The 13,615-nt window shown below is 53.7% G+C and overlaps 1 protein-coding gene and 1 non-coding gene across 2 annotated transcripts in view; both read right to left on the bottom strand.

The window, feature by feature from the left end:
- Positions 1-6,568: 6,568 nt before the first annotated feature.
- Positions 6,569-13,615, bottom strand: part of PUM1 (pumilio RNA binding family member 1) — a 133,003-nt gene continuing 125,956 nt past the window's right edge. Inside the window, 2 exon segments of the mRNA XM_042952319.1 lie at positions 6,569-8,441; positions 11,557-11,749. Coding sequence (XP_042808253.1) covers positions 8,310-8,441; positions 11,557-11,749 — 325 coding nt within the window. The 3' untranslated portion in view covers positions 6,569-8,309.
- LOC122229043 lies at positions 10,635-10,719 on the bottom strand. The gene has a single exon (XR_006206905.1). It is a non-coding gene; the product is annotated as a small nucleolar RNA SNORD103/SNORD85 (small nucleolar RNA).

The following is a 13,615-nucleotide window of genomic DNA, read 5'->3' on the forward strand; positions in this document are numbered from 1 at the left end:
GTGCTAAAGTGAGTGGCCCCCAAATCAGGAACTGAAACAGGAATCTGGCACAGAGAGAGCTTGGGAGGCTCACAGTCGGCTGTGTCAGCAAGTGAGAGGCCCATGGGGTGAGCCTCAGCTTCCGGGGGAGTCCTCGGGGCCTGTGGAGGGGCCAGAGCAAGCAGGCAGAGAGGCCTGTGTCCGTGAGGGCCTTCATCTGGGAGGGGAGCCCCTGCCCCTCCGAGGGCCCTGGCTGTGTGAGGGACGGGCCCGTGCCGTGAGCTTGCCCTGAGTCCTGTGTGTGCTAGGCAAGTCCTTTCAAGATGAGGGGTGGGCGATGCCCCCTGGGCACACAGCTGCCCAGAAGGGGGCAGGATTTGAACTCAGGCCTCTTCTACATCTGTGAGCCGGGAGTTCACAAACTGTGGAGTCCAGAAGGCTCCCCGGAGGCCCGTCAGGGCAGGTGTGGGGGTAAGGGGAGGACTGAGGCAGACGTTGTTTGAGCGGGGCTGACCTTGAAGGTGGGGTGAGTAAAGGCTCAGAGACCCTGAGCAGAAACCCTTGTCTGTCCAGGCCTGGCCCAGGTGGCAGGGGTCGGGGGGGATGGGGGGGGTGCTACTTGAGGGAAGAGAAGGGTTCTGGGGCCTCAAGCTGAGTAGGGAGAAAAATACAGGGTGAGTCCCAGCTCTGTGGGCCTGAAGCCTACACAGTGTGAGGGGATCACAAATACAAAATTCGGAACAAGACTTTGGAGGGGGATATGCACGCCGGGGCCCTGATGCTTAAGCTTCATTAAGTTTACAACAAATTTGCCTCTAAATTTGCATGAGCGAGTGGGACCCTGGTCAGGGAGGGGTTAACACCACGCTGAGGGTTTAGATGTCATGGAGGGAATCTGGGAAGGCTTCATAGTGGTGGTGATGGCAGCAGAGGCTGAGCCCTGCCCAAGAGAATGGCCTCTGAGGGCTTGAGCTCCAGCTCCAGGTGTGCATGGATGAGGAAGAGCATTCTAGAAGCTTGTTCACTGTAACCCAGAAAGAACCGAGCATGCGGGGCCTTGTGTTGTTCTTCCCTACTGCACCTCCCTTCACCTGCCTCTTGTGTAAGTGAGAAAACTGAGGCCCAAAGAGGAAGTGACTGGCCCAGGGTCACAGGTTCAGTCTGTGGCAGAACCCCAGGCTGCTTCATTCCCTGCCCTGGGGACTTTCTCTCCCCTACTCCATTGCCCTTGACCAGATGCCCTATTTGCAAAACCTCTCAGCGTGAGACCTATCACCCCACAACCAAGGCCCTCATTCAAGCCCTTCCTTCCATGGGGTGGTCCAGTCCTGCGAGGTCAAGGTCACAGGACTAGGAAATGGCTGGGGATGGCGGGGAGGGGGCTGGCCCAGGGGTGGGTGTTCACACACCTGCCGTCTTCCCAGGGAGGGGAGGGAGAAGACAGGACTGCAGGGATGTGGAGAAAGAGGAGAGAGCAGGAGGGTGGGGGCAGGGAGGAGGGCACTGCCTTTCCAGAAGCCATCCCACGAACACACCCCCGTTCCTGGGAATAAATTGCACATTTGGAGTCATTTTCCTGGAAGAAGAAGAAGGAAAAAAAAAAAAAAAAAAAAGCCTCTCTAAAAATATTTTTTCTTTCTCACCTCCTCCTGGGGCTACAGCAGCCGGGCTGGGTGACAGCCAAAGACTGGGGTGCAGGAAACCAACCCGGAGCAGGGCCTCGGGAAGACCTGAAGGGGGGCCAGGAGGCCCCCCTCCCCCTGAGGCCGTGGAATCTGAGCGAGCATGACTGTCACTGAGATATTTGATGTGTCTTGTGTTTCTTGGAGGTTTCGAGGCTCACCGAGACTAGGACCCACACCTCAGCCTCCAGTTCTGGAGTCCCAGCTCCCGGCCAGGCAGGCTCGGACTGGGAGCTGAAGTTGCCGCCATCCCAGGGCCCGCATTAAGTGTGACACGGGTCCCTGCTCTGTCCTCACCGTCTGTGTGGCCCTGAGCAGGTCACTTCCGGTCCCCCCCCCCCCCTGTCCTGGGCCCCAGTCTCCTCCCGCATAGATGGAGCAGGTCTGGGAGGCCAACCTTCATTCCCAGCACCCTGCGGGTGGCCCTGGGGGTGGCCCTGGGGGTGGCCCTGGGATGGGGCCTGGCAGAGGGCAGGTGTGGGGAGGGGCCGAGCACCACCGGCCCGGAGGGGAGGCCTGGGGACTTTGGGGTCAGATCCTGGGTCTGCCACTCCCTGGCCGGTGACCTGGGGCCTCTCTCCTGCCCTGGAAGGTACAGTGAGTGACTGTCCCTCTCCAGGGTTTGGGGGAGGTGAACAGGGCAGTGCAAGGCAGCACCCGGCTCAGGGCCACACCCACAGCCCCAGCTCAACTGGCCACCGTTTTCCAGTCCTTCCCCACATGGGGCACGCGTGAGGTCAGCGGGCCAGGGGGACCCTCCGCTGGGACTGAGAGACAGAGGATGAGCCACCCCGGGAACAGGATAGCGGTGGCCTCCCGAGAATCTGTGGTCCCGCCCCCTCCAGAGACACGCGTCTCCAGCCTGGGTTCCGAGGAGCCCCGAGGAGTTTTCCTGGAGTCCTGGGGAGGGTGGTTCTGTTTCGGGGTCTCTCTCTGCGGTCTTGGAAGTCTCAATGGGGGCTGGGGGCGCTGCTCACAAGGCGGCGAGCGACGGCTAACAGCAGGAGACGCCGGTCCCTCCACCACGGAGACCTAGGCCGGCCGTAGAGTGACTTACGCAGCATGCAATCCTCGAGAGAGAGCCGGCTGGGGCTGCAAGTGTCCCTGGTGGCCTGGCCTGGAAGTCACCCCCCCCCCCACCCTTCCACGGTTTCCTCTCGCGTCCATGCAGCCCTGTCCCACCGGGCAGAGAAGGCGGGAGGGTGAGAACACCAGGAGGCGGGGCCACCTTGCACGCTAACTACCAAGCGCATCTGCCTTCGCGCTTGAAAGCATCTCAGTTTGGAGGCTAAATAGCCGCCCTCGTGAAAACCGGAGGCAATAAGAATAATTAATAACAACTCCTATTTATGGCTTACTCTGAGCCCAGCCCTGTACTGCCAACGTAGCCTGTGAAGTAGGGCTACTATCATCCCCATTTTCCAGATGAGAAAAGGGAGGGAGAAGATTCGCAGAGGTCGCACGGGGCCAGAGGAGCTGGGGTTCGAAGCAGCGATAGGTCGTGAAAAGTCTTGAGGGGTTCCAGTTGTCTGAAGGCTTGGTGCATAAGCCAGGGATGTGGTCCCACAGGGAGGCACCAGGGCCTTGGGTCACCTTAACAGAGGCATGGGCTGCCCTCCTCAGGCCCAGCCATCTGACCGCATACCATCCCCGTGAGGGTGGCAGGGCTGGGTTGCCACTCCCGTGACAGTTGGCTCGGAGAAAGTCAGGGACTTGGCAGACATAACCCAGTGAGTCGGAGGCAGAGCTGGGGCCTGTGAGCCAGATTCGCCTGACCATCTCCTGCCATCCCAAGCCAGAGTGAGGGACTAGCTCAAAGCCAGGAGGAGCTTCGGATGGAGGGAAGAAGAGGGGATGCCAGGCCTCTGGTCCCTGGGAGATACTCCACTCCTGAGGCCCTCAAGCCGGGGGGGAAACCCATCCCAGCCCTGACCTTGGAGCCTGGAGCCCTTTGGCCTCTCTACTGCTTTCTTTGGGCAGCAGCGCCCTCGTGTGGCTGCAGCTTGTAACTACACAAAGTTCCAGGTTTCCTCACCCACAATGCTTCCCTCTCCAGGGCCTCCCCTCTCTGCAACCCACCCCCTCGACAGAAGACAGCTATTCCTGGGGCTAACCGAAGGTGGTGTGAACAAGAAGCCATGGATAGAACCCTGGGCTTGAGGTCAGGAAGCTTCAGATAAAATCCTTATTTGGTTATTGACCGATTCGTCGTACGGCTGGCGTCTCAAACTCCTCATCCGTATAATGGGCTGATAATGTCTCCCCAACCTTACCCTCCAAGGCTTTCATGAGGATTGAGGAATCACAAATCTGAGTAGACTCTGTGAACCGTAAACCGCTGCGACCAGGTGAAAAGATCACTATGTACACTGTGTTGGGAGAGACCAAGGTCGCTGATGGCTGGCTGGTGGCAGCCCAGGGACGTCACATCCTTGCGCAGAAATTGGGAGGCGGCCAAGTAAGGGGGTGAATGTTGAGCCCAGGATTGAAACTCGGGCCTGCAGAGGAAGGGGTCTGCCCCGGGCCCACCCCCCCCCACAACGCACCAAAGGAAGTACCCTCGGGCCCTGCATCAGATCCCAGACCTGTCCAAACCCATTCCTTGCAGGACCCGTGTGAGGAACGTAAGAACCATCTCTGGTGCAGACAGAGCTGGTTCGCAGCCAATGACTTTATCATGTAAACTTCTTCACAGGGCGGACAAGGGTGGTTGGCGTCACCCAAACCTGTGCACAGACGCCGGATGAGTGGGGTCAAAGGTAAAAAGATGACAGATACGGTTCGTTCATTACACCAACGTGCTGGGCACGATGCCAAACGACATCGTTTCACTCCGTCCTCCCAATCAACCTTTGACGTCGCTTCTGCTCGTTCCCTCCTTTCGCGCGGAAGGACCCGGGGCCTCAAGAGAGGACACCGGTGACCAAAACCCAGTTGGGATGAAACCCCCGTGTTTGTCTGACTTTCTGGAAAGCCCCCCCCCCCCCCCCCCCCCCCAGGCCTCAGAGACACAGGCTTGGACAGGAGGTGCTGGGGAGGAGAGCCAGTCATGCTTCCGAGTCCTTGGCTTTGCCACCACGAAGAAACACCGAGGCAAGACGTCTCGCTAAATGCTAAGAGGAAAAGGGGGAGGAAAAACCTGGCCGAGTACAAAGGATACACAATCTAGGTGGAAAGAACGACAACCAGCATTAGGCGAGCGAATGCCTAGACGTGCCAGGCACCAGACGCAGGGTCATCGGCATTTCCAGTTTACACATCTCCGGGTGTTCCTCCAATCTGTTTTTTATAGTAAGAGCTTTTTTACTAATTTTTAATTTTTTCAAGTTATTTGAGAGAGCGACAAAGAGAAAGAGAGAGAGAGAGAGAGCACGCACAAACGGGGGAGGGGCAGAAAAAAGAGAGAGAGGATCCCAAGCAGCCTCGGCACCATCAGCAGAGCCCGGTGCCGGGCTCAAACTCACCTGAGAGGAGATAAGAGTAGGACATTCAACAGACTGAGCCACCCAGGTGCCCCTCCTCCCATCTTCTAGAAGAGGAAACGGGGCCGGGGCGCAGACAGATGTTGTTACTCGCCTCAGGTCACAAAGATGGCGGCCAAATGGGAGAAATGCACACCTCCCACCTGGCCGGCTTTGCACACTGCCTCCGCGAGGGTCCAGTAAAACCCGAACCACTGAACAGCCCTGACTTTCCAAGCCGTGAAGGGAGAACCACAAATACTTCTCACCACCTTCGATGGCCAGGGAGGAATTCGGTGAGAAGCGAAGGGACACCCACAGGCACAGCGGAGGGGACTCAGACTGGAGCCTGGTCTGTCCGACTCCAGAACCAGGACATTCAGAGTCACACATGCAGTGACAGCTGGCAATGCCTCTAGAGCGTGGTCTCTGGTGGGCCACTGAGGACCATCAGTGGGAGAAGCCCCGGGAAGGACCCGATTTCAGCCGCTGATACACCACCAGGTCCTGGACTAAACAGCTTCCTTTCCCTCCCTTTATTCCCAGGACCGCAGAGCCTGCTAGTGACAGTCCCTTACCTTTGGGAAGGGATCGTGCAGTTTCTTCTGCAACCAGCCTGGGGCTCCGCTTGCAGACATGAGGTAGAACAGGCTCCCACCTGGCCCCTGGCTGAGCTACCCTGTAGTTGCCAGCACTGGCCAGTCTAAGTGGCAGCAAAGGTTGGTGAGAGGAGGGGCATCCTCAGACACAGGTGGCGGGCACCTCTGTGAGCTACAGCCTCCTGTACTGAAAGCTGGGAGGCGTCCCCGATCTGAGGGGGGACAAGCAAGATGAGCAAGCTAGGCCCCTGGGCCAGCCTGGGCTGGCCTCCGCGTGTGAACACAGGCGGGCGGGATATGGGCAGGAGCCACCCAGAAAAAAGGGAAGGGGACCTCGGGAGGGGAGGCCAGACTGGACATCGGTCTGAGATGCCTTAGCTGCCGCCCACGTCACAGGATTCGATGCCCCGATACGTACCGTAGCCGGGAGACCTTTGTGATGGACTGGATTCAAATCTAGACTCTAGGTGCACACTGCTGCAAAGGCCAGAGAGAGCAAACGAAGAACACAGTAACTGGGTCAAACCGCAGGGCACAGGCTTCTTGAGGATGTTCCCTGTGCCCAACGGCAGACCCCGGGCCCAGGAAACCAGGCACCTGATTTTTCAAGAGAAGCTGTGAATCCCGACTAATGTGTAATGTCTTAATTTTGAAAGCACTAGGCAGGCTAAACCCAGCATCTTTGGGTCAAGATGGGCTCAAGGGCTATCGGCCCTATCCCAACGCAAAGCCCACCCTCCGACAAACAGAAACAGAACAAGCAGAACAAAGGACACAAAGAAGGAAAGGGCTGTCCTGGGGCACTAATACTAAGGGGGGAGGGGAGGGGTAAAACAGAAACACGGACTCAGATTCCAAAGTTCTGTATTTTTCAAAATAAAGATCACACATTGTTTAGAGACAATCTACACAAGAGTTACAAAAAATAGTTGCCCAGGCATAAGCATACACAGGTTTGTTAATTATACACATATGGTTACAAGTGTGCTTGCAAAAAAGTTCATTGGAAATATACACAAGGCTCTGGAAATGTACACCGTGTAGTGTTACAATTCTATATTCAAACAAGGAAAATTGACAGTATGTTACATTCACTTACAAGTAGACAAAATGCAAAATACAGTTCATCTTCTGTACAAAAAGGAAGGGCAATTCACACTTTACAAGGTGAGAGGGGCTCTGATTGTAAGGAAAGCTAGGGCAGGGCTGAACTCTGCACGTCCTTATGACTGTCACAAAATAAGCAAAACATTACTTTTTTAGGATTAAAAAAAAACACTAGTGTGAACTGAATCATCTTGAATAACATTTAGAAAGGATCTTGCTACTGTGGGACTAGGTGACAAATAAAACCAAGCTATTTTTTTCCTTTTTAAACATTTAACTAGGCTGTATAAAGAACATTTATTCCTTCAAAAGAAAAAAAATTTACTTCTGGTTGAAATTACAATTTACAATATACAACACTATATGCTACGACCATAAAAGGTGTGAATATACACTGAATGCACAGGGCTGGCTAATTCTCTTTTCTTCCCAAAAAACGTGTTTATGTTGATTCAAACTTCTCCACATTTACATTACAGGTATACAAATGTACAATTGTACAATCAAAAGTATGTTCGACTACTAGGGTACATTATAGATACAGATTAGACATCAAAACAAGAAAATACTACAAATTTGTATATATGCAAAGTCTACACCAAGTATACACTATATATTTATAGAAGCAAGACCAAAAGCAGAGTTGGATTTTTTTTTTTTTCTCATGCTAAATAATCAGATTTTGCCTTTCAATGTTAACAGAAAAAAAATCCAGTAGGCAGTAAACAAGTTACACCCGCCCGGCCTTGAAAGACATCCTAGGAGCTCACATCTCCTCCTCACAAAACACACTACACATCTTCTTCAGCATAATAGTCTCCAAAAAAGGCAATTTTTTGAAGTTTCATAAACTTAATGTCATTAACTGAAGCTTTAGCAACTCTAAAACAATTTTCATTATATATATATATGTATATATATATATATATATATATATGTTTTATAAACAGTGTTAAATGCCAGTTTGGGGTCATTTAACAAAATTCAAATTTCTCAGGTTTTTTTGTTTGTTTTTGTTTTTTACTAAAATGAGGAGGTGGGGAAGAGCTATTTGCAAAACTTGCCAGCAAGGCAAAATGGATTAAAAACATTTTTTTCTTTTTTTTTTTTTAACTTTTTTTTTGTTAAACCAACCACCCTGAAAGTTTCCACACGTGTAATATAGATACAACATTGAACAAAATATGTGGCCTCCCATGTACATTGGTTACCTATGTACAAGTATCCTATACACCAGTAAAACAACAGGGCAATTAGTCAATTAAAAAAAATAATTAGTACATGTTATGCGTAATAAAATTAAACAAATTTACAAAGGCTTTTCCACTTGTGGATTTGATTCCTTTTTTTTTGGAGGAGCGGGTAATCCTGGAGCAACCATTTACCCATGTCGGCTTCCGTACTAGAACATTTCCGGTTGCTGGCTGGATTCGCCTGTGGGCCAGTGAGGTCAGTGAACGAGGGGACAGGGTGACACTGCCTCAGATGATCCCATTCGGGGGGCCACAGATGGGCCCTAAGTCAACGCCATTCTTCATGTAGTACTTCTCCAGCTTGGCCAAGATGTGCTTGCCGTAGGTGTACTTGCGGAGAGTGGCGATGTGGGGCCGGATCTGGGGAGGAAGCACAGGCTGTGTTACTCTGGCCTGCACACGGACCTGGGCGGGCTCCCGCTGTGCTCCCAGGGGGCCCCCCGCTGCGCTCCGGGCACCCAAGTGCTCACGAGAGCCCACGAGGCAACACCTTCCCCTGGTTCAGTCAAAGCGCCGTGATTCTAGAGCTATGGTGGGTGACCCATCCGAGCAGGCGACAGGAGGAGCCCCTATCCTGAGCACTGGCATAGGACACGAGGGTTCTGGGGGCGGCTGGTCGCGGACCACTTCCGGGTCAGTGCACGGAACACGTGCATCCTGACCAACAGCCACAGTGCCGCTGCACAGCACCTCCCGAGGCTGCTTTCAGCCTCTGCCCCCACTCAAGGCGCCTCGGCTCCCCTCAGCTGTGAGTTTCTTTCTGGGCACCACGAACCCTGAGCTGAGCTCATCACCTGATCCCGCCTCTAGTTCACAGAGGATCACAGAAAACTTCTAACGACAGCAATAAAAATGACTAGTGTTGGCCGGGCATTGTTCATTTCCGCCTCACGAGGCAGCTGTGCTTATCCCCGTTCACGGTGCTGGAGTCACACATCCAAGGTCAAATGGTTCCCAAGGCACAGGTGTTTGGTCTCGCAGCAGTGGGAGGGGGACGGGGTCCCTCCCGGCTCTGCACTCACAGCACCACCCACCGCGCCGGGCTCTTGCAGCACCCAGGTTCGGCGCATTCTCCTCTGTTCTCCATCCCAGACACAAGAGGTGCTCCCTTGCCGGGAGCTCCTGGAGCTTTCTACACGGCCTGGCTACGGCACGGAGCACACTGCCTCCACAATCGCCGGTTTAGCCACTGCTGGTGCCACAGGGACAGTGAATGACCGCGTTTACCGGGCTGCTTCCCCATCCTGAGGCGCACCTGCACACTCACACTGGACGCCCACACCAGGGTGGATGGACACGCTCTACTTCGAGAGCTCCACGGAGGCCACGTGGCGACTCCGTCTGCTCAGCCATGTCCTGGAGTGTCGAGGACACCGGACACCGCTTCTGCACCACAGGATGCGGACCCAGCAGCCACGACACCCTCATCTACAAGCCCGCGTGGGGAACCATGAATAGCCCCGGGCCCAATCCTGAGCTGTGTGACCCACACCATTCGCCTCCACTCCTCTGGAGACAGGACGTGAGACAATGCTACACTTGCACTTGGGATGTAGCGAGGCCCCAGACACGTCTTGGTCATCAGAACGTGAGGTTCAAGACCCTTTTGCTTTTTGGCGGCTCTCCTTTCAGAAACATCAATGACATTCAATTCTTTCACCCGCCCTGTCCCTAGGACCGGCGACTGAGCAGTCCAGCCACCGGCGAACCTTTACCCTTCGCCCTTTCCATCGTGCACAGGCACGTACGCCGTTGTCGAGCTCCGCTGTTCACCTGATCCGGGGGGAGGTGGGAAGTAATGAGCTGCTCTACCGTCTCCTGTTGCTCAAGAGGACTCTGTCTCGGAGAAGGCTGCAGAGCTCTTCGTGCTGGGATTCGTGGGACTCTTCTTCATCTTTCGGCTCCCTCAATCAGCCAACTGCCACACCCCATCTGTCCCCCGTCTTCAATCCCAAAGCCACCACCGTCTCTTGGCTCTACGGTCTCCATCCCGCCTCCTCACTGCCCCGTCTCCTACCGCCTCCCCACGTCTAAGTCACTCGTCAGCTGGGACAATCACGTGAAACGTAAACGTGACCCGGCAACCACGGGCCTGCCCTCCCAAACTCGCTTTACTTCTTCATATACCCAGTCTGTCCCCTGCTCTTCCAGGAGAGAGGTTCAGGGCTTTGTCAAATGTCACTCTCTCGGGGAGCATTCTCTGTACCTCCACATTAGAACAGACCCTGCCACATTCTCGCACAGCCCTCCCAACACTTCCCAGGCACCACCGCGGCTGTCTGTGCACAGCACCGCTGTATTCAGATCCAGAAGCCCCGCCGAAAGGGGGGCTTGCCCTAAGTACGCACACAAGTATTCGTCACGGACGTGCTTCTAACTCCCGTGTGTCCCCAACATCCCCTCTGCCCTCACCAGCGTCTCAACACACCTCTCCCTGAGCCTCCCAACTTGAAGGACTCCGGACGCCCCCAGCCTTCGACTGCCATCGCCAACACCACCGCGATGCCCCGTCGTGTTGCGTCGTGTTGCGAACTGGAGGCGGCGGGCGCCTCGCCTGGCTCAGAACTTGAGTCCTTAACAAAGATTCTCATTACCGAACTTTGTTCTCAGCGAGGGCAAGTGGCTCATCACTGCCAGACCGAGGCCAACACCTTCCCCTCAGATAGGGCAGAGGGAGTTCAGAGCCCAAAGGCTGAGGGTTCGCATCAGACGCACCCCGGGGCTCGCGGCACCGCCCAGCACAAACACAGCTGCGGCTCACCTGCTGGCTGGGCCCGCCCTGCGACTGTTCCTCCAGCCACGCACGGGCTGCTTCTGGGGCTTTCGGCGTCGCTCCCCCACACACAGCACCTTAACATTTCAGATTTCCGTCCCTTTTCTCCTCGCTCCTCCTTAGCCTGGACTTGCCCTCCCGCCAAGCCTCGGGCACGTGCTCTCGCATGCCCCCCCCCCGCCCCCCCGCCCAGCTTTCCACGGCTCTTCCCCACGCTGCGCTCTGTGGGCAGGGACCAGTCTTCGTCCTCCCCGCGCTGGCGCCTGGCACAGAGCGGGCACCAGGTCAGTGTGCCAGGCCAGGCACTCGCTCAGTAAGAGGTGGTGGGATGAACAAAAGGGAAGAAGAAGAAAAGGCAGTAAGACAATCAGGTTGATCTGTGGGACTGAGAAGCTTGGGGGTGGGGGGGTGGGGGGGGGTGGGGGGGCGGTGGGAACAGAGGACTAGACACACGGCCTGAGGATCAGGGAGGGAAAACCCTCACAAAGATGGAGTTTAAGACTCTTTCACACCAGTGAACTATGAACCACGGAGACAATGGCCACTCTAGATAAAAGGAAAACAGAAACATATTGAGACACGGCCCAGTGACAAACTGCACAAAAAGAAGCAAGATGCCCACCTTCATCCGCATTTCAGAAACGTGAAGAAGCGCGGGCCTTGCACGCTTTCTCTGAGTGTGACCTGTCCAGCCTGGCCTACCTTATGCATGACGATCTTCCGCTGTGCTGGCTCTGCCACATCGATCATCTTCTGGACCACGTAGTTGGCATACTGGTCCTTCATCATGGTGTATAAGGCACTGTGGGGACCGTCATTCATGGTGCATACCTCATCGATAAGCACAGCACGCTCCGTACGGGACGCATGAGTGACGCACTTCTCCACGACATTGCTATAATAAGACAAATCCAGGGACAACCCTTAGAACAAACCTTGTTAGGCTGTGCTTGTCCGGCCTCTGCCCTGACCTCACCGTCAGCAGCAGAAGAGAGCCTGACATTTTTGGAAGATGAATTCATCAACTGCCTGACTCTATGAGCCTCCACCTTGGAGTCATCTGTGGCTTCCAATGTGACCCATGGCTGGGACCAGGTGTCGGGCGAATACGAGCCCTAACCCGCTAACAGGGTGAGGGTAATGAGCCCAGGTGAGTGAGGGGACTTACATAAAGGCTCACATGACTGGCTAAAAGCTGAACTTGTTAATGATTACAATTTCAACACATAACCAAAATCAATGAATTCTCTCCTCTTCTGAGTGTACTAAGGTCAGGAACAAGGCTTACTTACTGCCTGTATTTCTAGTGCCTACCACAGAGCATGGCACTTGAGACAGAGGCCTTGTAGGCTTGAGTCAGGAGTGTACAAGGAGGAACCACAGCACTCACTCAATGACCTCAGGCTGCCTCCTAAGAGTCCAGGGACAAGAACCACCTTACAGGTCTGTCGGCATTTCTAAACACTTCAGAAATACATCATCTTGGGAAAGGAAAACAGGAATGTGGCTACACTAAATCCAGAGGGGCCAGAGAGGGTGATTAAATTACATACAGCTGTGCCAATGGGTATTTCTCATCAAGGAGGGACTGATTCACTCATTAATGTCTGTTTCTAAAAATCAACACTACTCTGCATCTTGTGGGTCTGTGGGTATGAGGAAGTTGGGTGATGTCAAAGAATACACACCATCTGAAGGTGGATTACTGGAGCCAATACCTGGCAAAGAGGACGTCTGGTGGGCCGGTGGGCAGTTGAAGGCTTTGTAAAGGGTCCGTGACTGGGGGAAGGGCTGCTCTGGGTCACAGAACACTCAGAGAGAGTAGGAACTTAAATGACCAGACCTAGCTAATGTAGAAAGCCCCTGGGCACCTTGGTGGCTCAGCTGTTAAGCATCTGACTTCAGCTCAGATCACTATCTCATGGTTCGCGAGTTTAAAGCCCCACTTTGGGTGAACATGAGCCTTGCTCTGGGTGAGCCCCGCTTCTCTCTCTTTCTGTGCCTCTCTCTGCCCCTCGCTCACTTGTGCCCCCCCTCAAAAAATACATACATACACACAAAGTACATTTAAAAAAAATAAAGAAAGCTCTTCTGTGACAATCCTGAAAGATGGCCATTTAGCCTCTGCTTGGGAATTTCTAATAATTTGGAAGCATTACTTTCTAGGGCAACCTACCATATGGGTGAATGGCTCTGTTAAACATTCTTCATTTGTCTTACTTTTGCCTTCAGGGACTGAAAAAGGACATATATACCGACTTCACGAGGCACCTGAGAGCAGGTACTCTGTGTCTTACTCCTTCCAGAGGCCAGACCTGTGGATATCTCAGTAGTTAAGTAACTATCACCAGAATAATCCCCTACTCCACAAGTTTTTACACCATAAGAGGGTGCTGCTCCAAGGAGCTCCCAGTGTTCTATCATTTTGAACACAGAGCTTATATATATGCTTTTATTTAGAAAAGCAAATTCTCAAGCTAAACTGTCAAGAACTACCAACCCACTGGACATTTCTTAAGATATGCAGTGTAGATCAAGTCTGGTGAGCTAATCGATCAAGTCTAATTAAGACAAGAGCCTCTCCTTCTGACACCACACCATAGAAAACCTTCTCTTCCCACCTTCCTCCCGTAGCACTAAACATACAACTAACATACAGTTCTATTCTAGTGTGAGCTTAAGGTGTGGCACCGTGGAAGTGAATCTCCTAATGACCACTGGCTTCTCCTCAGCAGAAAAGGGAGTTAAGATATTACTGAAC

The sequence above is a fragment of the Panthera leo genome, chromosome C1 (genome assembly GCF_018350215.1).
Source record: "Panthera leo isolate Ple1 chromosome C1, P.leo_Ple1_pat1.1, whole genome shotgun sequence".
NCBI lineage: Eukaryota > Metazoa > Chordata > Mammalia > Carnivora > Felidae > Panthera > Panthera leo.